Source organism: Mandrillus leucophaeus, unplaced genomic scaffold (assembly GCF_000951045.1).
Source record: "Mandrillus leucophaeus isolate KB7577 unplaced genomic scaffold, Mleu.le_1.0 Scaffold206, whole genome shotgun sequence".
In the NCBI taxonomy this organism is placed as follows: Eukaryota; Metazoa; Chordata; class Mammalia; order Primates; family Cercopithecidae; genus Mandrillus; species Mandrillus leucophaeus.
Genome location: NW_012102099.1, coordinates 2,596,093 through 2,620,710, shown reverse-complemented (window position 1 = coordinate 2,620,710; position 24,618 = coordinate 2,596,093). Strand labels below are relative to the sequence as shown.

The 24,618-nt window shown below is 41.0% G+C and overlaps 1 protein-coding gene across 3 annotated transcripts in view; it reads left to right on the top strand.

The window, feature by feature from the left end:
* CSNK2A1 (casein kinase 2, alpha 1 polypeptide) overlaps positions 1–22,861 on the top strand; it is a 66,764-nt gene extending 43,903 nt beyond the window's left edge. For all 3 annotated transcript variants that reach the window (XM_011979842.1, XM_011979840.1, XM_011979841.1), the window contains 10 exons: positions 3,045–3,146; positions 3,673–3,723; positions 5,187–5,246; positions 7,141–7,224; positions 11,251–11,361; positions 13,552–13,653; positions 14,642–14,742; positions 15,896–16,044; positions 17,007–17,093; positions 19,865–22,861. In XM_011979842.1, the coding sequence (XP_011835232.1) occupies positions 5,229–5,246; positions 7,141–7,224; positions 11,251–11,361; positions 13,552–13,653; positions 14,642–14,742; positions 15,896–16,044; positions 17,007–17,093; positions 19,865–19,980 (768 nt within the window). In that variant the 5' untranslated portion in view covers positions 3,045–3,146; positions 3,673–3,723; positions 5,187–5,228 and the 3' untranslated portion in view covers positions 19,981–22,861. The remainder of the gene's footprint in view (positions 1–3,044; positions 3,147–3,672; positions 3,724–5,186; positions 5,247–7,140; positions 7,225–11,250; positions 11,362–13,551; positions 13,654–14,641; positions 14,743–15,895; positions 16,045–17,006; positions 17,094–19,864) is intronic.
* Positions 22,862–24,618: the final 1,757 nt, after the last annotated feature.

Genomic DNA, 24,618 nt, shown 5'->3' with positions numbered 1-24,618 from the left:
GAGGGCCTAAAGTGGGAGGATCACTTGAGCCTGGAAGTTGAAGGTTGCACTGATCTGTGATGAAACCCACTGCACTCCAGCCTGGGCGATGGGAGAGAGACCCTGTGTCGAAAAACAAAAAGGATTAAATACAAAATTGTGTGCATATATACATGCCTTGGAGACTAGAGTTCTTTATGATTGTATGAAAGATGTTATGTGACCATATATAGGAGTTGAACTTGGAAAGAGAGATTAAGTTGGTGAAGGCCTGGAAAAAATCTCTGCATTTCCTTGCAGTCTTAAAATTCTGACTTGTCTCTTGTAGATAATTGTGAGCCCTTGATGGTTTTGAGTGAAGGGTGATTTAGAAAGATTTTTTTCAGCTCAGTTTTTCTAACTGTATTGTATATTTTACTGTAACTGTGGGTAGGTGGTGTAAGTATAGATGAAGTTCCTTCGTAAACCATATTTAAAATTTTTAATCTCCCCTATTTATTTAATAAGAAAAAGTTGCATTGATCACATTAAATTAGGGCCTGAGTCAGCTGCCTGGTCTGTCACAAACCAGCTTTTTAAGTTTATAGATTCGAAGGATTCTGTAGAATAGTTTTGTCAACCAGAAGCTTTTTTTCCCACTAAAAAATCCAGCAATTGGGTTAATGAAAAACAGTAGGTAAGTTGTTGGATTAGTCTCTGCAGGGTAGAAAGATCTCCCAGCAGGAAGAGAAAACTTCTATTATCTTGTTTCTTAGGTAGATATTGTATTGGGTAAGAGGTCGTGGGTTGAATTCAATGTGGACTACATGGAAGTCATCAGTAAAATAGCTTCTATTTATTGGGTACCCCTTTGCATTGGACCTGTTCTAACTGTGGTATGTAAATCACTGATGGGCAAGTATAGTCTCTTTCAGCAATGAGAAACATTTAAATGGTTTTCTGAACACTGCGCAACCACAAAGCCAGGTTTTGAGAACTGTCAAAATCTGCTTGCTTTCTGCTACCATGTGCTTGAGGCTTAAGACAAAGTTAAAAGAATTTATAGTATATTATTTAGTAGTTTCTGGACCTGGATCATCAGCCTGGAAAGTATCTAAAAATAAATACCCCGTTTCCCTCTCAAGATTCTGATTTAGTAAATCTTGGTGGGTTCTGTGAGTTTGTATGTTAAAAAAATTCAGGTGATTGTTGGTCATCAAACTTCAGTAACTACCAATCTTGTAAATGAAGAGATGAGATGTATTTAACTTCTAAGAGTTCTATGCAGGGCATCCAGTCTGAGGTGACCAACACTCTCGGAAGAGACCTGCACAGTCCAGTACAGCAGGCACACAGGCCGCATGAGGCTGTTAAGCACTTGAAATGTGGCTGGGCTGAATTGAGATATGCTGTAAGGGTAAAAATATATTAGATTTCAAAGGTTTAATACAGAAAAAAGAAGGTAAAATAGATTAGTAATTTTTTACATTGATTTATATGTTAAAATAAGATTTTTAGATTAATAAAATACATTAATTTTGTCCTTTTTTAAGTTTCTTGATGTGGCTACACAAGAAACACATTTAAAATTACACATGTGGTTTGCATTGTATTTCCTTTGGTCCAGGACTGTTTTAGACTATTCAGGAGAAGGCTTTATAAGCCCAGGCGCGGTGGCTCATGCCTGTAATCCCAGCACTTTAGAAAGCCAAGGCAGGTGGATCATGAGGTCAGGAGTTCGAGATCAGCCTGGCCAACATGGTAAAACCCATCTCTACTAAAAATACAAAAATTAGCCAGGCGTGGTGGCATGTGCCTGTAATCCCAGCCACTCCGGAGGCTGAGGCAGGAGAATTCCTTGAACCTGGGAGGTGGAAGTTGCAGTGAGCTGAGATCGTGCCACTGCACTCCAGCCTGGGCGACAGAGCAAGACTCCATCTCAAAAAAAGAAAAGAAAAGAAGGAGGAGGCTTTATAAAGGAGGTACAGTTGGACCAAGGCCCTCCTCAGAAAAAAAATGGAAAGGATTCCATACTAGAACAGATGTGGAAAGGATGGGTGAGGACAAAGGAATGTTTAAGATACACTCTGCAGAGTACTCTTTTTAGAATGGAGGGATTCATTTGTAAGAGTATTGGCACTTTAGAGGCTGAGGCAGGCAGATCACGAGGTCAGGAGATCGAGACCATCCTGCCTTACACGGTGAAACCCCATCTCTACTAAAAATACAAAAATTAACTGGGCATGGTGATAGGTGCCTGTAAGTCCCAGCTACTCGGGAGGCTGAGGCAGGAGAATGGCGTGAACCCGGGAGGTGGAGCTTGCAGTGAGCCGATATCACGCCACTGCGCTCCAGCCTGGGCGACAGAGCGAGACTCCACCTCAAAAAGAAAAAAAAAGAGTATTGGCGATCAGGCTAGACAGTTATTATTATGTTATGTTCCAGCCATATTCCGAAGTCTTTCAAATACCTCATTTGATTCTTGGAACAATCTTATGAGATGGGTACTCTTGTTATTCATTTTACATTTAACGAAAGGCTTAGAGAGGTTATGTAGTTTGCCATTACAGCTAGCAGGTAGTAAAGGTAGGTTTCACACTGGGCATTATGACTCCAAGACCCACACTTTACCCTCAGGGTTATGCTACATAAAGATGTTTTGACCATCCTTGTTGGCCCTGATTAGAGGAAGAAATGGAAAGGGCCCATGTTTCATCCTAATTGATAAAAAGCTTTTCAAGATATTCTTTAGTATTACTAACCATTTAAATTGCTACTTTGTAAGGTTTTAAGACATTAACATGTTTAACATGTTTTAAAACATGAACATCAAGACTGATGATTGAAATACTAATTCTGCAGAAGTCTGGTCTTTGGAATAGAAATCTTTTTTTCTTTCAATTCAACGTTTGTAAGTACCTGCAGAATACCTGGCACAGTGCTAGGAGAAGGATTCAGAGACGAATGTGACATTTTCTTCCTTCAAGGTGCTCATAAGTAAGCCATTTATGTATTACACTACATGTTGAAATACTCTGAAAAAGAGTGTCTTTTTTTTTTTTGCTGATGTACTTTTCCCCTTTCAGCCAGTAAAAAAGAAGAAAATTAAGCGTGAAATAAAGATTTTGGAGAATTTGAGAGGAGGTCCCAACATCATCACACTGGCAGACATTGTAAAAGACCCTGTGGTGAGTATAGTAGGTGTTAGCAAGGCCCACCAGGGCTGAGATGGTGTTTGACCTGGAGCACAACTGGCCTCTTTTTGTTCCCTCCCCCAACCCTCATCATTAAGTCCTGCTTTGAAAGTGCTTAATCAGATATACCATTTAACTAGCTTGGGTCTTTCTTTCAAAGAGACCTCCACCCACAGACTATTTCTTATTCTTCTAGGCTAAGAGACTGATAGCACTGGAAACTGAAATGTGTTAATCCATTTTGCAAACTCAGGTCCGATGCCGATGGGCGATGGGCGCATTGTCGGGCTGCCTAGAGCCTGGTGAGACTTCAGCTCCATGTCTTCTGTTTGAAATCCATCCCAAAAATGACCTAAGTGTGGTGATAATCAGAGCGGGGAGGGCTTGTAGCAATAGAGGGTTTCTTACTACTGAGGCGAGGACTGCCAAATTCACCATGCAGCATCCGCAAACATTGTCCCCACTAAAGCTGTCAGGGCTATTGCTAATGTGTGTTTTTGTTTTTGTTCTTTTCCCCTAGTCACGAACCCCCGCCTTGGTTTTTGAACACGTAAACAACACAGACTTCAAGGTATAATATATAACCAACTGTTTCGGGCTAGTGGGTTTTTAGACCACATAGCCTTTGGGGATGATGCTGTTAGAAGAGCTTGCTTCGAATTTGTTTTTAAAAAGATTTTCATCCTTACAGTGCAAATTAAGATAGAAGAACTCCTATACAAGCAGTGTCCACTTTCTGCATCTTAATATTTTGCCCATTTGTTTAATGTTCTTTTTAATGACCAATACATTTACTTCTCACTACTTAGTTGACAGTTTCTGCTGATGTTCAACCTAATGAAGGCAGCAACACATGTTCACTTAGGATCTGGCCTTATGGCATTCGCTTTAAACAATAGTGTTCAGGAAGAAATATATTGTATATATAAAAATAGGGACTGCTTATTTCTTAGGATTCCTCAGAAACTGTGGGCGATAGATCTTAAAAGACAGGGATCGAGGAAGGGTAATGTCAAATTCTGCCATAACACAAACCTCTATAAGAGACATCTCAGAATTCCAATCTATCCAGTGGCCTGCTTAATTTCATGCAGTTCCAATTTTACAGAAGAATGTAGCTACTCTTTTGGAGTAAAAGTTGTAGAAGATCTTTGATTTGCCTTTCCACCACTCCAGTATACAGAATGTTATACATTAATAAATTAGTGAATTCTTTTGCAGAGATAGGGAAAAAGGAAGAGGAGCTGTTTTAGAGTCGGAATGATAATTTCAAGAAAAACTTTGTCAGAAGACATTGCTAACCATTTAAAGAGATGTACATGTGGCTGGGCATGGTGGCTTACGCCTGTAGTCCTAGCTTCTGGGGAAGCTGAGGTAGGAGGATCGCTTGAGCTTAGGAGTTTGAGGTTGCTGTGAGGTATGATTGCAGCACGGCACTCCAGCTTGGGCAACAGAGTAAGACCCTGTCTCAAAAAAAAAAAAAAAAAGGCATGTCCATGTAAAAAACATTCTGCAACTCTTTGGAAACTGGAAAGGATACATAACAATTGTTCACAGAGTTTACTTTCCTATTGGAACAAGAATAGTTTTTTAAATTGACTTAACAGGTTTGGCATCATGCCATCTGCATACCCACTGGTGATCTGCAGGGCTAACTATATAAGCCAAAAATGAGTTAGTTCCCTAGTAAGGAGGCAGTATATTTGCCAAAATGTCTCTTTTGAGAAGGTCTGAAGATAAAAACAAACTAAATTATAGGTGTGTATCAGTGCATATTAACGTATCTACATCGGTATGTTTCTAACAGTGGATTATAGCTTCTGCAATATATGTTTAAGTAATTCTTCACTTTTAAGAGTTGAAGACCCAGAGTATCTCTTTAAAATTAATGTAATGTTGGAGAAATAGCAGTGAATGGACAGATCTTGGAACAACGGTAAATGAGTGAAGTCTTGGTTTGAATTACTGTGGGTGAGGGTGAAAAATGCCTTTCTGTCAGCATTATTTCATGGCTCAAACATTTGTCTTTAACAGCAATTGTACCAGACGTTAACAGACTATGATATTCGATTTTACATGTATGAGATTCTGAAGGTAAGTGAACCTTGGATACTAAATATTTTTTAAATTGGTCTTCTCTTTGTTAAATAGTAAATTGATGGTAGAAAAGCCAGCAAATTAACTTTGTAAAGTATGTTGAAAGAAGGGACCTCTATATAAGTTTTTAATAAGTTAATAGTATCATACCTGTAATCCCAGCACTTTGGAAGGCTGAGGCAGGAGGATTGCTTGAGGCCAGGAGATCAAAAGACCAGCCTGGGTGACATAGTGAGACCCTCATCTCTTCAAAAAAATTTTTTTTAATTACCTGGGCATGGTGGTGTGCACCTGTAAGTCCCAGCTACTTGGGAGGCCAAGGCAGGAGGATTGCTGGAGGCCAGCAGATCAAGACCAGCCTGGGCAACATAGTGAGACCCTGTCTCTACTAAAAAATTAAAAATTATCTGGGCATGGTGGCTCATGCTTGTAATTCCAGCTACTTGGGAGGCTGTGACAGGAGGATCTCAGGAATTTGAGGCAGCAGTGAGCTATGATTGTTGCACAGGCTGGAGTGCAGTGGCACAGAGTGAGACTGTCTCTAAATACATAAATAAATAAAAATTAATAATAGGATCAGAACCCTTGTGCCAAGGGTTATGGAATGGGGTCTAGTAGTATAATTTAGAACAATTTGAAAAAGGGTGTTTGTAAAATAGCTGGGACTGACCCCTTAACAAATATTTGTAATCTCTGTGTGCCCCTATGTAAGTTAAAATTAATTTTTCAAAACTCGTGAAAACACCTGATGTGCTAGCTTTTGGTATACTTTCACTGAAGATTCAACAAATAAAACAGTAAACTTAACTCAGTTCTCAAAGGGTAATTGTCCTAAGGATTGTGTAAATTTCTGCTTACAGATTGCTAATTGAAAATTTACTTTCATTTCTAAAGTGGGGTCACCAAATACCTTGTTCCCAGTAGTCACAAAGTCAGCTTTCTAGATGAGAGAATTGCTAAAAGTTGGCTAAGGTTTCTTACTAAACAAGAGTTGACATAAAGTCTGCTGTTGGAGCCTTAGAAGTACCCTGAGGAGATTGTGCCAGCAGAGATACTTGATCTTTCCGTTGGCTCATGCAGTGTGTGGCAAGCAAGGCTTTAGAAAGTTACAGATATGATTGCCTAGCCCTGGGAACTGTAGGAACACAAGTTGCCCTTCAGGAAGGACAAGAATTTGGCCAATAACATCGGTTGACTGAAAGGCTGGTATTAACAAACCCCGAAGATTATAGTACTCAGTTCCCTTTAGCTTGAGGTTGGAAACATTTCAGATTGGATTTGATCACCTAAATCAGGCATTGGCAAACTTCTTTAAAGGGCCAAATAGTAAATATTTTAGGCTTTGTGGGCCATGTAGTGTTCAGCTCTGCTGTTGTAGCACAAAAGCAACCATAGACAATGTGCAAACAAATAGGCATGGTTATGTTCCAATAAAACATTATTTACAAAAGCAGACATCAGGCCAAATTTGGCCTGTGGTTTGCCAACCTCTGTTATAGACTCTTAGTTGCTAAAGAATTACTGTTCTTTGAATAAGAGGTTTGTAGTAAAGATCTATTTTCTTTCTTTGAGGGGTCTGTGAAAATAATCTAGGATCTGTACAAGACGGAAAAATTTGAAGTGGTGCAATTTGGGTATACTTTGGGTCTTTTTAAGACAGAAAACATGTTGAAACAACTATATCAGAAAAAGATCTCTAAGCTCAGAGAACTGAGTTTGCTTGACTATGAGATCATGAACAAGTCTCTAAAGCATTGCTGTGGAAGTGACTGTCCTCAGCTTGAATCCCAGGGGTATTGTGAGGCTAAAAGGAAAATTAACATGGAGGGAAAAGTAAAGGACTCTTAACTATTATTCAGGCTAACTCCTTTCTTACCTGTTGCTCCCACAGGCCCTGGATTATTGTCACAGCATGGGAATTATGCACAGAGATGTGAAGCCCCATAATGTCATGATTGATCATGAGCACAGAAAGGTAAAGTGATAGACGGACAAGTGTTATTTATCTCCGTGATGTAGTTAATTGCCCATCTTCAACACTTTATCCCTTGTCACAGACCCTAGTACCTATTCAGCCCTTGATAAATATTTGGTGAATGAATGAATTTACAAATCAATATGTTTGAACCATTATTTATATTCCTAAGAATGCTACAGAATATTCCTAAGAACCATTATTTATGTTCCCAAGAAGGAAACATTAGTATAGTGGGCAAAGTGTTCATCTTCTAAGCCCAGAAACGTGGCTTCTAGTCTTATTTGTTGAATAACTAGTTTACTGAGACACTACTTTGTCTTCATTTGCCTTCTTTTTCTTTCTTGTACAGTGTGGGTAATAATTGCCCTGCAGGCAACTAGGTATTCATGAGAATTAAATGTGCACAGTTAAGTGGATGAAATATACAGAAAATGCTATTTCTGTTAGTAGGTTGGTCATGAGGCCCCTATTGTCTACAAATGTTTTTACATGAGAGCTGTAATGGCCACATACTGTAACATTTCAGTTTTTTTTTGTTTTTTTTTTGAGACGGAGTCTTGCTCTGTAGCCCGGGCTCGAGTGCAGTGGCCGGATCTCAGCTCACTGCAAGCTCCGCCTCCCGGGTTTACGCCATTCTCCTGCCTCAGCCTCCGGAGTAGCTGGGACTACAGGCGCCCGCCACCTCGCCCGGCTAGTTTTTTGTATTTTTAGTAGAGACGGGGTTTCACCGTGTTAGCCAGGATGGTCTCGATCTCCTGACCTCGTGATCCGCCCGTCTCGGCCTCCCAAAGTGCTGGGATTACAGGCTTGAGCCACCGCGCCCGGCCAACATTTCAGTTTTTTAAGGTGACCAAGCTATGATGACTTATCTGTTGTGGTCTTTGAGGAGGTAGGTGATTTGTTTATGCAACTAAATTTTTTTAGGCACATAGTATGTCAAAGGCACCATTCTAGGGGCTAGGGATATATGAGTGAACTAAACATACAATAAATGCTTGTCTTTTAGGAGCTTACATTTAGGGAGGCTGGTGGGATAGAAAGTTATTTTGATGTAGAATCAAAAACAAGAACAGTGAATGGCAAGAGGGTATTTGCAGTTTTAAACCAGTTGTAAAGGAAGGTTTCACTGGAAAGGTGACATTTTAGAGAGCACTGGAAGGGACCCAGCCATGCAGTCTTACGAAGAAACATGTCCCAAGGCAGAGTAAATAGCAAGTACAAAATCCCTTGAGGTAAGGATGTGTTTGGCATGTTGGAAGAGCCTCAAGGATAAAGCTGGGACAGAATGAATGCAGGGAAAGAAGGAAATGAGATCAAAGAGGTAAAACCAAATCATGTAAAACCTTATTGGTCATTGTTAGGCCTTTTCTCTGAAGATAGAGAGCTTTTGCATATTCTTGCATATTCTTTTTTTTTTTTGAGACAGAGTCTCGCTGTGTCGCCCAGGCTGGAGTGCAGTGACGTGATGTCGGCTCACTGCAAGCTCCACTTCCCGGGTTCGTGCCATTTTCCTGCCTCAGCCTCCCGAGTAGCTGGGACTACAGGCACCCACCATGGCGCCTGGCTAATTTTTTTATATTTTTAGTAGAGACGGGGCTTTACCTTGTTAGCCAGGATGGTCTCGATCTCCTGACCTTGTGATCTGCCCGCCTCAGCCTCCCAAAGTGCTGGGATTACAGGCGTGAGCCACCATGCCCGGCCAAGCTTTTGCACTTTCTAAGCTTTGGCATGTTCTCACTTGAAATTTAACAGTTAACTACACATCTATTAGAACAGCTAAAATGAAAAATGGTGATGGTACCAAGTGCTGACAAAAATGTGAAGAAACTTGATCTCTCATACATTGCTGGTAGGAATGTAAAGTTCAGCATTTTGGAAAATGCTAAACTATTGTTTTATAGTTTGTTGGTTTCTTGAAAAGCTAAACATATGCTTACCATACAATCCTGTAGTGGCATTTATCTCAGAGCAACAAAATCTTAGGTCCACACAAAAGCCTGTATATGAATGCAACTATATTTTTAATAGCTTAAAATTGAGGGAAAAAGCTGGGCACGGTGGCTCAGGCCTGTAATCCCAGCATTTTGGGAGGCCAAGGCCGGCAGGTCATGAGTTCAGGAGTTGGAGACCAGCCTGGCCAACATGGTGAAACCCCATCTCTACTAAAAAAATACAAAAATTAGCCGAGTGTGGTGGCATGCACCTGTAATCCCAGCTGCTCAGGAGGCTGAGGCAGGAGAATTGCTCGAACCCAGGAGGTGGAAGTTGCAGTAAGCCGAGATCGTGCCACTGCGTTCCAGCCTGGGTGACAGAGCAAGACTGCATCTCAAAAAAAAAAGGGGAGGGTTGGGGGGGGAAGTGCCCTTCAATGAGGGAATGGTTAAACAAACTGGCATATCCATACCATATATTATTATTATGAAGTAGTATTTCTCAACAATAAAAAGGAAAGAACTATGATACCTGCAACAACTTGGGTGGATCTCATGCTTAGTGAAAAAAGGCAATCTCAAAAAGAGTTATATGCCAATGACTCCATTTCTGTAGCATTCTCAAAATGGTAGAGATCAAGAACAGAGGGGTTGCCAGGGGTTGGGCTAACACACAAGACGTGTGTGGTGATGGAACAGTTCTATATCTTGTTGAGATTATATGAATTTACACATGTGATAAAATTGCATAGAAACACACACACAAACATGCACGTGCATGTAACACTGGTGAAACCTGAATAAGATCTTTCTGAATTGTACCAATGTCAGTTTCTTGGTTTTGATATTGTACTGTAGTTATGTAAGATGTTACTATTAGGGGAAACTGGGTAAAGGGTACAGAGAATTTCTACTACTTTTGCAATTTCCTGTGAATCTATAATCTCTCCATAGCAACCTGAACTATCCTTTTAAAAAGCTGTTTATGTTTATTTTAAGATATTTAATTATTTTTTAAATAACTATTAAACTATTTATTTAGTATTTATTAAACTGTTTAGAGGGCAAGAATGAAAGCAGTGAGACCGATTAGGAGACGGGGCTATGGCAGTATATCAAACAAGACTTGGTGGTGGCTTGGATCAGGGCAGTGGCAGTGGAGGTGATGATAATGGTCAGAATATGGTAGAGGCTTCAGGATTTGTTGACAGATTAAATGTGAGGTCTGAGGGAAACAAGAATCCAGGGTGAATCTTAAGTTTTGGCTTATATGACAGGATGAATATCACCTTTAACTGAGCAGGGGGAGACTATGAGTGGAGGTAGTTTTGCACGGAGTAATCAAAGGTTTAGTTTTGAGATGTAGGCAGTAAACTTAGTGCCAGAGGAGTCCGATGTTATTCCTCAGGGCCTACTGCTGGCACTTCAGATCATGGTCGTGCTGTGCACAGTGGGCAGATAAGCTTACCTCTTACCCCTTTTTCCATATTTAAGATGCGTTTTGGTAAAAGCTGTATTGTATGACTTTTCTGTTATTTCGTCTATCCAGCAAATATTTATTCATTTTTCTCCTGTATACCAGGCATTATGTTGAATTCTGAAAATTACAAAGGTGAATAAAACCCCCTAGGGCTTGTCATCCATATTGAAAAAGAAAGGTAGAAAACATGTAATAAAGAGTTTAGGTTCTGTTAAAGAAATATATCTAAAATTCAGGGGGCTGAAGGCAATGATCAGTTCTATCTAGATAATTAGAGAAGACTTCATTGAGGAGCTAACTTAAATATCCCAAAAGTTAAGGAGATGCTTACCAATAGGATTATAGGCTGGGTCGTAGGGACATTTTAGTCATTGAGCAGTTCAAGAAATTTGTAAAAGCACAAATGAGATTGTGTCTTTTAGGAACAAAATCATGGAGAAAGTTGTATGTCAAGCTGAGAAGTTTTGTTTTCATCCTGAAGGCCATAAGTAGTTAGTGAAGGGGTTTCAGTACAGAGTGGCGTATCTGGTGTATTTTATCAAGAGTATGCTAATGGCACAATGTGGGTATCTTAGAGAAAGATAAAATTGCTCATGATTTTTTCTTTTTCAGCTACGACTAATAGACTGGGGTTTGGCTGAGTTTTATCATCCTGGCCAAGAATATAATGTCCGAGTTGCTTCCCGATACTTCAAAGGTCCTGAGCTACTTGTAGACTACCAGGTGAGAAGAGAAGGGCAGGCATAATTTTGGTCCTGTGTTTATTTCGCACATAATTTACAAAAAAAAAAATAGTATCATTTTGTGCGTTTAGGTGCTGGGATTACAGGCATGAACCACCGCGCCCGGCCTTTTGTTCGTTTTTTGAGGCAGGGTTTTCCTCTGTTGCCCAGGCTGGAGTACAATGCCATGATCATAGCTCACTGCAGCCCCAAACTTCTGGGCTCAAGTGATCCTCCCAGCTTAGCCTCCTGAGTAGCTGGGACTACAGGCATGCGCTGCCACATCCAGCTAATTTTTAATTTTTTGTGTATAGAGAGAAAGTCTCACTATATTGCCCAGGCTGATCTCAGACTCCTGGGCACAACCCATCCTCCCACCTTGGCTCCCCAAAGTGCTGAGATGACAGGCATGAGCCACCATGCCCATCCTGTAACTAAGTTTAACCAATCTTCAGAGTAAATTCAAGAATGTTTTCTTGTTCTTCTGAATTGTATACTAAATATAAAGGTCTTCTCCCCAGCTCCCCCGAGAAGCCTTCTTTCTCCTCACAGAAAAAGGAGAAAGGAACCAAATTAATAATAGATTTGCCAAGTTTTAAAAATCTGAAGTTTTCTTGGGAGTATCTTTTATGCCAGTCTTTCCAAGTTATTACCAGTTGTTTTTAAAAGTTTCAGACTCTTTGTTCTTGTAGGAATTTCTTTCTTGGGATCTTAAGGCTATAGCCCTGAGCTCAAAAAGCATTTTATGCATAAAAATAGTTTGTACAGTATTACTAATAATTGTGAAAAACAGAACACTGTCCTGTTATAGGAAAATTAAAGATTAAATTCTGAAACATTTATGTAATAAAATACTAATGATACACATTAGATGGTCTCCATGGGCTAACAATTTGGAGGGGTTTTTTTTGTGTAAGTGAAGAAAACAATTCAAAATAGTATATTTATTAGCTGAGCATAGTGGTGTATGCCTGTAATCCTACCTACTCGAGGCCTAAGCCCAGGAGTTGGAGGTTACAGTGAGCTATGATCATGCCACTACACTCCAGCCTGAGCAACAGAGCAAGACCCTGTGTCTTTAAAAAAAAAAAAAAAAAAAAAAAAGCCAGGCACAGTGGCTCACGCCTGTAATCCCAGCACTTGGAAAGGCCAAGGCAGGTGGATCACGAGGTCAGGAGTTCAAGACCAGCCTGGCCAAGATGGTGAAACCCTGTCTCTACTAAAAATACAAAAAAATTAGCTGGGCATGGTGGTGGGCATTTGTAATCCCAGCTGCTCGGGAGGCTGAGGCAGAGAATTGCTTGAACCTGGGAAGCTGAGGTTGCAATGAGCCAAGATCACCCCCCTGCACTCCAGTCTGTGCGACAGAGCAAGACTCCGTCTCAAATAAAAAATTTTAAAAAGTAGGCCGGGCGCGGTGGCTCAAGCCTGTAATCCCAGCACTTTGGGAGGCTGAGACGGGCGGATCACGAGGTCAGGGGATCGAGACTATCCTGGCTAACCCGGTGAAACCCCGTCTCTAGTAAAAAAATACAAAAAAATAGCCGGGCGAGGTGGCGAGCGTCTGTAGTCCCAGCTACTCGGGAGGCTGAGGCAGGAGAATGGCGTAAACCCGGGAGGCGGAGCTTGCAGTGAGCCGAGATCCGGCCACTGCACTCCAGGCTGGGCGACAGAGCGAGACTCCGTCTCAAAAAAAAAAAAAAAGTAAAAATTATCTTAAAACCTAGTGAAAGATGCGTGAAAGAAAAAACTAGCCAGGCGCAGTGGCTCATGCCTGTCATCCTAGCACTTTGGGAGCCTAAGGCGAGTGGATCATGAGGTCAGGCGTTCAAGACCAGCCTGGCCAACATAGTGAAACCTCGTCTCTACTAAAAATACAAAATTAGCTGGGCATGGTGGCACGCACCTGTAGTTCCAGCTACTCAGGAGGCTGAGGCAGGGGAATCGCTTGAACCCGGGAGGCGGAGGTTGTGGTGAGCCACGATTGTGCCACTGCATTGCAGCCTGGGCAGCAGAGTGAGACTCTGTCTCCAAAAAAAAAAAAAAAAAAAATGGACTAAAAAGAAATAGATGAAGATGTTATTAGTGTTTTGATTTTGAGTCAGTGGAGTGATTTTTTTTTTAATCTTTTATTTTGAAGTGACAAGCCTGGGGATTCACAAATAATAACAGTGAGTTTACTTTTATGCAGATGTACGATTATAGTTTGGATATGTGGAGTTTGGGTTGTATGCTGGCAAGTATGATCTTTCGGAAGGAGCCATTTTTCCATGGACATGACAATTATGATCAGGTAATATATGTTATACCTATTGAAAAATTTACTGGTCTAATGCACTGATAGACGGGACTGCCTATAATTTTCAGTTCACTGTTTGTTCGGCCACCCTGATATTGATCCTTAGATTGATGTTTTGGGAGCTACCAGCTTAGCCTTTTGAAATCAGACTTTCCCTCTTAGTCCTTGTCGTTTGCATTGCTTGTTTTATTGTGAAGAATACATACAAATTGTCATCCAGATTTTTAAAATAGGACATTACCTTAGAATTCTCCTAATACAACGTTATTCTCCAATACGAAGTTTTCTCTAATATGTTAGCCTATTATTTCTGTGATCCTTTTGTCTCTTTATATGGGTTGAGTTATAGATGTTTCTTAAACTAACTCCACTTCCCCCTTGAAGATCAAAGGGCTCTTTCATTCACAAGAACCTGGAATGATTCTAGGACCTTGTGGAAGGTACCATTGCGTTGTTCCCTTTGAGTGCCGTGTCCAATTTTAATGTATTTAAAGAATACAACCTGAATTCCATTAAAGTCAATAACTCTGTATCAAGTCATGCAGTACTGAGGAATACAGAAAAAGAAAGAATAGTTCTTCCCTCGAGTAGTTCATAGTTGATCTTGGAGTCAAACATACAACAAAATAGATTATAGTCATAACTTCAGAGTAGAAGTGTGGGCAAGGCACAAAAGGCAGTAGCGATGAGTGGTTTGAGTGTGCAATGGGAGCTTCCCAAAAGAAGTGACATCTTCAATTGGGTTTTGAGGGGAGAAAAATAAGAGTTCGCCAGGATGACATTTCAAGAGAAAGAAACCGGTTTATAAAGTAGTTTGCTTTTTCTAACACTATCCCATTGAGTTGAAGTCTAAAACTGTTAGGAGGCAGCATTCATACCTATAGACATGATGACCCCTTTATGTTAATTCAGTCATTATTAATTGTTGATTTGATCATATAATATGCTTGTGGTATGGGTTTTTGTCTTTCTTTAATACTAGTTGGTGAGGATAGCCAAGGTTCTGGGGACAGAAGATTTATATGACTATATTGACAAATACAACATTGAATTAGATCCACGTTTCAATGATATCTTGGGCAGGTAAGTCATGAAACAAAATATGTGCGTCTGTGGCGTAAGCACTTTGGGTGTGAACTGGCACTTAGGATCTTCAAAACAGTTACATTCTCTTCGCCAACACTGTCAGAATGTCAGTGGTCCAGTGCCACAGGATGCTGCATTGAGCAGGCCTCTGATAAAGGCATTGCATTGAATGGCCCTTTATTCAAATTCACTTATAGGAGTCTGATGGAGGGATTATAGCTAGAGGATTCCTACAAAATGAATGAAGTATAGATTCTAGTAGAAGGGTTACAGTTGAGGCAAAAATCAAAATCTGTCTTCATTTACCTTGCTTCTTTAAGTGAAAAACCTCTCTCCAAGAGAAACAAATTGAAATAGAAAATGCATGCTTTGAGACTGATGTGCAGGCTGGGCACAGTGACTTATATCTGTAATCCCAGAACTTTAGGAGGCCAAGGCAGGAGGATCACTTGAGCCCCAGAGTTGGAGACCAGCCAGGGCTACATAATGAGACCCTCGACTCTATGAAAAAATAAAAAGTCAGCCCTGGATGGTGATGTGTGCCGGTAGTCCAGACTACCAGGAAGCTGAGGCAGGAGCTTCCCTTGAGCCCAGGAGGGAGTGCTGCAGAGAGCCGTGAACATTGGCTGCACTCCAGCCTGGGCAACAGTGAGACCCTATCTCACAAAAAAAAAAAAAAAAAAAAAGACTATATGCAGACAACCAACTCTAACAGTAGTGACTAGATACGGTACTTAAACACTTAACCATTTAACAGGGGGAGACGGACTTTCCTGATGCAAAGGCTTTTTCTGGCCAAGTGGCAGAGATGCCAGGAATATGTGTGGGGATGGGAAATAGGCCTGGTGAGCTCAGCCGTCTGACCCTCCTTGCTACACAGAAGCAGTCACGTCCTGTCAAGTAACCTGAATTATGTTTCTTAAAACTGAGAGGACTCGGATGTCTTTATTTACTCTACCTATGTTATTTCCAGTCTCCAGTTAGCTTTGTTGTCCCACTCAGTGGCACAGTGGTGCAAGATTACTCTCTTGAGTTTTGATCCCTCTTTGCTTTTGGCTGGGCTTTTAGCCACTAAGAAAAATGTAGAAATGAAATGTCGAACCTCTCTGCCCACGTGGCCCATTTCTCATTCCCTCTTTTGGTCCTGCAGACACTCTCGAAAGCGATGGGAACGCTTTGTCCACAGTGAAAATCAGCACCTTGTCAGCCCTGAGGCCTTGGATTTCCTGGACAAACTGCTGCGATATGACCACCAGTCACGGCTTACTGCAAGAGAGGCCATGGAACACCCCTATTTCTGTGAGTCCAGATATCTAGCCCACTAAGTTTGTGTAGGCCCAGAGTCCTATAGAACAGTCGTAATCCCAGCTCCTGTTGGCTTGCTGCAAAGTTAATTCACCCACACTGAGCCTCAGATTCTTTCAGTGGGGATAGTGATGGCAACTACATTGCAGAATTTTTGGAAGAATTCTTCTCTAATAGAATACATGACACAAGAGCATTCCTAAATACACTTCTTTCATACTGTGAGGATGACACCTCAGTCTGGAATGGTTTGAATTAGAATACACAGCCCTGTATCTGTCCTTTCTCTAGTAATCACTCATTGGAAAGGGCTAATGAGGCTTACACATCTTAATATTGTATGAACACCTTGACTTAGATTTGCGAATATAGCCACCTGTGCCTTTCTAAGTGAAAATACCACTTAGATCCACCCCATCCTTACTGTGATGTTAGCTACAACATTACATTTTTCCTTTGGTAATAGTGTAATGGTTTTCTAGTGAATCATTTATACTTTTGCCCAGTCTCCTGTACCTGAAGCAGACAGACAGGCTGATTGGGATAGAGAATGTGGTCATAGCCCTAACCTACATGGACCTATAGCTTTGTCCTACTTGGTACTGAGCTGTGGGCACACTGGTAATATATTACTGTCTTTGCCAAGTTGCAGTGTCTTGTCTCCATTAAACCTCAACAGGACCAGCTTCATTTTAAATTAGCTCTACTATAAATAATTACCTCATCTTTCTACCATTTGGTTGAAGGGTTAGCTTTTACCACAGTTTGATAGGAAAGCTATTTCTATTTTTTACCACTTGTCTAATGGTGAAGGCAATTGCCACCTTAAGTTCTTTGGGGAATAATGTAGAGTATAAATAAAACGCAAAGAATGAAGCTGGCTGCTTTCAGGCTCCCAGACCATTAGTTTAATCTTTCAAGCAAAACAGAACCTAGCCTTTTTGTCTCTTTTTTAGACACTGTTGTGAAGGACCAGGCTCGAATGGGTTCATCTAGCATGCCAGGGGGCAGTACGCCCGTCAGCAGCGCCAATATGATGTCAGGTCAGTTCATTGGTAAATTTTCTTCAAAAAAATGTGGAAGTCAATTACTATTCTTAGCTTTGTGATCTGATTTCTTGTATACCTTTTCTCTCTGTACTGGTGGCCTTATGACTTTTTTTTAACCAGGTTTCAGCATGCTTGACACTTGGTATACTTTAATAAAACTGTCTTGAGTAGGGTATCCCCTTCTAGGCTAGAATTCCAGCATTCCTAACTGAAAATTTCTGGCATAGGGGTTTGAAAATGCCAAGCCATGAAAAGGAAAAACACCATTTCATCTTATAGTTTGAAATGACAGTAGTTACGTGGCCCTTAGAAACAGTGTTAAGAAATGGGTATAGAGGTGGGGTTTGTGCATAGGTGTATATGTGTACAAGGACAGTTTTGTGTTATTTGCCACAGTAACTATAGAGTGCCTATCAGTTGTAAAAACATAAGTAAAATTGTTTTTCATTATTGAATCATTATGATGTATAGTGAATCTTTATAGAGGACCCAGTTATTCCAAAGGAACTACAGGCACATAGCATGAGAATTAGACATGTAGGCAACATCCAAGTGGGTGCACTGTGGTAGTGAAGGCATTTACTTACATACCCTCAAATAATTGCTGTTCCCCTCCCCCTTTTTTTTAAAAAAAAGAACTAGCTGCCTTCTAGAATTTACCCCTTGAGTATCCTACCTCTGTACAGAGTAATGTATATCCAAACTTACTTGTAGCCTTATTTGTAATAACAAAACATTGAGAATAGCTATCAGTAGGAAACTGGTTAAATCAATTATGGTATATCCATTTCATGGACTATGATGCAGCCAGAGAAAAGAATGAATAAGTGTTTCATGTTCTGTTAGATCTCCAACTCCAATATAATAATGTGAAATTTAAAACGCAAGATGCAGGGCCAGGTACAGTGGCTCATGCCTGTAATCACAGCACTTTGGGAGGCTGAGGCAGTTGGCTCACTTGAGGTCAGGAGTGCGAGACCAGCCTGGCCAGCATGGCAAAACCCTGTCTCTACTGGAAATACAAAAAATTAGCTGGGCATGGTGGCAGGCTCCTTTAATCCCTCCTTTAATCCCAGCTACTTGGAGGCTAAGGCAAGATAATCGCTTGAACCTAGGAGGCAGAGATTGCAGTGAGCCAAAATTGCACCCACCGCTGCGCTCCAGCCTGGGTGAGCGTGAGAGTCTGTCTCAAAAAAAGTGAGATGCAGAGCCAGGTCTAAGAGCAGGAGTGGAGAAGAATGTATAAATAGTGTTCTCATATATGATATTTTTTTTTTTTTTTTTTTTTTGAGAGGGTAGTGCTCTTTCTTTTTTGCTTTCTCTACTTGATTTTTTTTTTTTTTTTTTGAGACGGGGTCTTGCTCTGTCACCCGGGCTAGAGTGCAGTGGCACAGTTTCAGCCACTGCAGCCTCTGCCTCCTGGGTTCAAGTGATTCTCCCACCTCAGCCTCCTAGGTAGCTGGGACTGCAGGCGCCTGCCATCATGCCCAGCTAATTTTTGTATTTTTAGTAGACATGGGGTTTCACCATGTTGACCAGGCTGGTCTCGAACTCCTGACCTCAAGTGATCCAGCCAGCTCAGCCTCCCAAAGTGTTGGGATTATAGGCATGAACGACTGACTGCACCTGGCCTATATATGATTTGTATATGCATATTCTTATAAAATTATATTCATGTACATGTGTTAAATATCTCTGGAAGGATATGCCCCCAAAAATGGTGCCATAAGTTGGCCAAGCAGTAGGGTGTGGGAGATTTTTCACTGTATACTTTTTTGGGTTTTTTGTTTTGTCTCACTCTGTTTCCCAGGCTGGAGTGCAATGGTGCGATCTTGGCTCACTGCAACCTCCGCCTCCTGGGTTCAAGTGATTCTCCTGCCTCAGCTTCCCAAGTAGCTGGGATTACGGGCATGTGCCACACCGCCCGGGTAATTTTTTTGTATTATTAGTAGAGATGGGGGGGGGTTCACCATGTTGGCCAGGCTGGTCTTGAACTCCTGACCTCAGGTGATCCACTCGTGTCAGCCTCCCAAAGTGCTGACATTATAGGTGTGAGCCACTACACCTGGCCTTTGTATAATTTTTTAACCTTTTGTATTTTGAATCATGTGAATATATTACCTGTGTGTGTACACACACACACACACACACGATTAGAGAGGTAGAAGAAATCAAATGGAAATAAATTCCAAAACACAATTTTAGCTTAGACAGAAAGTGCTCTTTCCCCATTCAAATTGACTTTTAGTAATTTTGAAAGCTGCCAGCTATCAAGACAGCATGGTGTAAGAGCACATGAGCTTTGACTGCAGTCCTGTGCTGTTCAGTATGGTAGTGACTAGCCATATGAGGCTATTTAATTGCAATTGAATAAAATTTAAAATGTAGTTCCTCAGTTGCACTAGCCGTATTTCAAGTGCTCAGCAGCCACATGTGGTTGGCTGCTGGTCACCTGGTTGGACATCTCTGCCCTAGACAGGCCTGGGTTAGAATCCAGACCATGGTTGCCACTTGCTAATCGTGTACCTTGGACAAACTCCTTAAGCTGTCCAAGTCTAGATATCTTTACCTGCCTCTTAAATTGATTAGGACTTGCCACTTTAACTTGAATATTTGAGGATCAGACTTGAAGTATAAGTAAAAATCTGGCTAAGAAGAAGTCTTCAATAAAGAATTATTGTGTTCCTTTTGCAGTGAGTGCTATGAGAAACTGGTAATATTGCCATGTTGGTGTCTTTGGCTCACTGACAGCTGTTTTCTTTCAGGGATTTCTTCAGTGCCAACCCCTTCACCCCTTGGACCTCTGGCAGGCTCACCAGTGATTGCTGCTGCCAACCCCCTTGGGATGCCTGTTCCAGCTGCCGCTGGCGCTCAGCAGTAACGGCCCTATCTGTCTCCTGATGCCTGAGCAGAGGTGGGGGAGTCCACCCTCTCCTTGATGCAGCTTGCGCCTGGTGGGGAGGGGTGAAACACTTCAGAAGCACCGTGTCTGAACCGTTGCTTGTGGATTTATAGTAGTTCAGTCATAAAAAAAAAATTATAATAGGCTGATTTTCTTTTTTCTTTTTTCTTTTTTTTTTTTTTTAACTCGAACTTTTCATAACTCAGGGGATTCCCTGAAAAATTACCTGCAGGTGGAATATTTCATGGACAAATTTTTTTTCTCCCCTCCCAAATTTAGTTCCTCATCACAAAAGAGCAAAGATAAACCAGCCTCAATCCCGGCTGCTGCATTTGGGTGGAGATTTCTTCCCATTCCCACCATTGTCCTCCACCATCCCACACTTTAGGGGGTTGGTATCTCGTGCTCTTCTTCAGAGATTACAAAAATGTAGCTTCTCAGGGGAGGCGGGAAGAAAGGAGGCAGGAAGGAAAGAAGGAAGGGAGGACCCAATCTGTAGGAGCAGTGGACTGCTTGCTGGTCACTTACATCACTTTACTCCATAAGCGCTTCAGTGGGGTTATCCTAATGGCTCTCGTGGAAGTGTGTCTTAGTTACATCGAGATGTTGAAAATCTACCCGAAATGCAGACAGATACTAAAAACTTCTGTTCAGTAAGAATCATGTCTTATTGATCTAACCCTAAATCCAACTCATTTATAATTTTAGTTTTAGTTCAGTTTAAAATTTTGATACCTTCCCTCCCAGGCTCCTTACCTTGGTGTTTTCCCTGTTCATCTCCCAATATGCTGTGCTCCATAGCTGGTAGGAGGGGGAAGGCAAAATCTTTCTCAGTTTTCTTTGTCTTGGCCATTTTGAATTCATTTAGTTACTGGGCATAACTTATTGCTTTTTACAAAAGAAACAAACATTGTCTATACAGGTTTCATGCTAGAGCTAATGGGAGATGTGGCCACACTGAGTTCCATTTTAAGCTTTCTACCTTCTTTTCCTCTGACCTTCCCCTTCCCTCACATGCCATCCAGTGAGAAGACCTGCTCCTCAGTCTTGTAAATGTATCTTGAGAGATAGGAGCAAAGCCACTATCTCCATTGAAGCTGAAATGGTAGACCTGTAATTGTGGGAAAACTATAAACTCTCTTGTTACAGCCTTGCCACCCCTTGCTGTGTGTATATATATAATACTTTGTCCTTCATATGTGAAAGATCCAGTGTTGGAATTCTTTGGTGTAAATAAACGTTTGGTTTTATTTATCAAGGTTAGATTTAAGTTCCCTGTGTAAAGGTCTTGCTGGGTGGGTGTCTCATGTTCACATCTGAGGGGCCTGCAGCCCTGTACCGTGGAGGCTTCCCAAGGCCCCCACTTTTATACACCCCTCGTTCGACCCATGGTACCGGGCAGGGCAGAGAGGCCTTAAAAAAAAGCACCACAAGCCAAAGCGTCTCTGGGGATTAAGGATCCTTTGCCATAAAACTCATTTTGTGTCTCAGCAGTGCAGGGATTGGGGATGGAAAAAGTCGCCAGTTTTTGTGTGTTCGTGTGTGTGTGTGTAAAGTGGACTTTCCACTGTAATCCAACCACCTAAGTTTATCAGGTGCTTCACTGAGGAAGCCTAGTTTTTTAAGCACAATAGCAAAACCATCAGCTCTGTATTTTCTCCTGTTAATTCATTACAGTAGCTGCTTGTGGGAACTAGGAAAAATTCTTCCAACATACTTTAAGGCCTAAAATCTTAGTTCCCCATTCTCCTACCTTTATAGATTCACAGGCCTTTCTCACCTAGGCATCATAGGTAAACGTAATTGTTTGGGGAGTTGAATTTAATGAACTTACCTAACTTTGTAACCCATCTTGGCTTTAGTAACTTTATCAAGGTGGTGGCTTTAGTGAATTTAATGGTTAACTTTAGAGGACGCTAAAGCCTCCTTTCATAGCGCTTCTCAACGATAGGGAGAGTTGAAGGGAAAACATTCTGACTGTGTGGCAGGGTGATTTTCTTCCTTATGACCACTTACAGTGGATATTTATTGTACTTGACCCTTTTATGCCCTAGAATGCTGTGAGGGTTACCATGTTGAATTTGTGCAGAAGCTAAAAGCACCAGATGTGCCAGAGATGCAATTTGTGATTATGTTTGCACTGGATTGTGATTTGAACAGGACACTTATAACTAATGAGTTCTTTCTTTTGAGGTGGGGAGAGGGTTGTAAATCAAGACTTCACACCCGATCCTTGTAGCTCGGAAATTTAGGTGTAGCTTAGGCTGATGCGGAGAGCTGCAGACAGCTGGACCTCCTTACACCCATCAGACCTTGGAAGAAACCGAAGGTGAATGCAGAGGACTCTGAGGTGCCACCCAAGAGCCTTTTAAAATAAATAGAAGTTTTTAAAAATGCTACTTAGAGTCACTGCAGAAGCATGGAGAGAGAAAAACAAAAAAACAAAAGACCCAGTTGGGTGGGGGGTGGGGGGGAGGCAAGGGTTTACAGAGTAACAACTTACGTGTTGTTGTAAATTACCTCATCTGTATACCTTGTATTGGGACACTTTATTTCTCAGCACTACCTGTGTCTGCATTGCTTAGATGGCAGGAGATGGAATGGCCGATATAAAAAGTTATGTTGGCAATTACTCTGAAAGATTTTTTAAAGTATTTTTAAACTTTGTTTGAAGTGGTCCCTCCCCTCTTCCTCTGCTTTTCTTTAAGTTTGAAGCCAGAAGTCCCTCCCCCACCTTGATTTATTGGTTGTAATTGTATTGTAATTGGTATAACTAAAACATAATTGTGCTGGGAAGAAGTTGTGCCATGAAGGTCTTTAATTTTTTTTTTTTTTAATAAAAACATTTAAATAAATGAAATGTCCCTGCAGCCTGAGCAATATGCTTCTCCAACCGACACCGTGTGTGATAGATGGCTCAGTTTTCACATTTTGAATTCTGTTTCTTGTACTTGAAATGCCTGTCCAACTTACATGAGATAGATTAAATTGTTAGAGTGGGACTGGTCAGACAATATATTTTGTAAAGTAGATCCTCAGGGTATGGCTAATTACTATAGTCCTAAAGTAGCAGAGAAAATTAGAGATTGGTTGACAGATGTGGGCATTTTAATTTCTTCTCAGTTTTTAACTTTCATCTTTGCCTCGCCTTTTGACAAGTATGGTTATAATTAGAACTGACCATTTAAGTATCTCTTGAAAAACCTAATTTTGTCCCACCAGGAGATTCTCTCCCAAGATTGGAATTGGGTTTGCGTAGTAAAGAGGCTGTCTTCCCACGGCCTTTTCCTAGTTAAAGAAACACTTAACCAAAAAGGCTATGTAGTAAGGTCATCCTCAGTTCCTTCCTCAAAAAATGAGTCTAAAATTTTTTTACCTTGAGTCCTGCTTCCCCTACTGTCATCACTATCCTTGCCCTTCTTTTTCCTCAGAATACCTGAACTTTTGTTGTGTTATTTTGTGTCTCCCCACTTGCATGTAAACTCCCTGGTGACCTTGCATGTCTTATGCAATCCTCATTAAAACCTTTTGTTTTGTTTTGTTTTGTTTTTTAAGTAGGTTCATTTTCCCTCAGGATCGAAGAGTATTGAATAGAATGGCACAAGAAAAATGCTCAACACCCCACTTGGCTTGTAATAATAGGTGCTTAATAAATTGTAGTTCCACTCTCCACTCCATTGCCACCCTCTTTACTCTCCCTACACACACACACACACACACACACACACACACAAAGTAAAAGAAAGTATTGTTGCATAAAGAGCATCTCAAAATAAGAACTTTGTCCTTGAGTTTGCAGCTGTAATTACAAGCCACAGGCCAGACTGAACTAACATGAGAAGTAACTTTATTTAAGAGACCCTGATAAATAGGTTTCTGAAGGCTAAGGAATGATCCTGGCCAATTTAGTAGACTTAGATGCTTCAGTCTCCCTGCTTTTCCCTTGCTATATTACCTGTATGTAATATAGGTTGAATATCCCTTATCCAAAATGGTTCAGACCAGAAGTGTTTTGAATTTTTTTGGACTTTGGAATATTTGCAGAATATATACCAGTTGAATATTCCTAATCTGAAATTTGAAATATTCCAATGAGCATTTACTTCAGGCATCATGTTGATGCTCAAAAATTTTAAGATTTTTGAGGATTTTATATTTTCAAATTAGGAATGCTCAACCTGTAATAGAAAATTCAGACTATTCTCCAAGTAAAACAGATATGTAGAAGGTGTCACAAGATGTTCTGGACTCAATCGTAAGTAAATAAGTACTTCCTAGACTTTATAGCTCTCCTTTGATTCTGTGCTAAATTTAACCATCAGATAAGCAATGTAATGTTACTGCAAGTGGCCTACCTCTAATAGAGTTCTGTCTGGCAATGTGATTTTTTGGATCAGTTAACCTCGCTGAATCTTTTCTTCACAGGTGATTTAAATTGTTGTTGTAGCTGGGCGCGGTGGCTTGCACCTGTAATCCCAGCACTTTGGGAGACCAAGGCAGGTGGATCATGAGGTCAGGAGATGGAGACCATCCTGGCTAACACGGTGAAACCCCGTCTCTACTAAAAATACAAAAAATTAGCCAGGCGTGGTGGTGGGCGCCTGTAGTCCCAGCTAC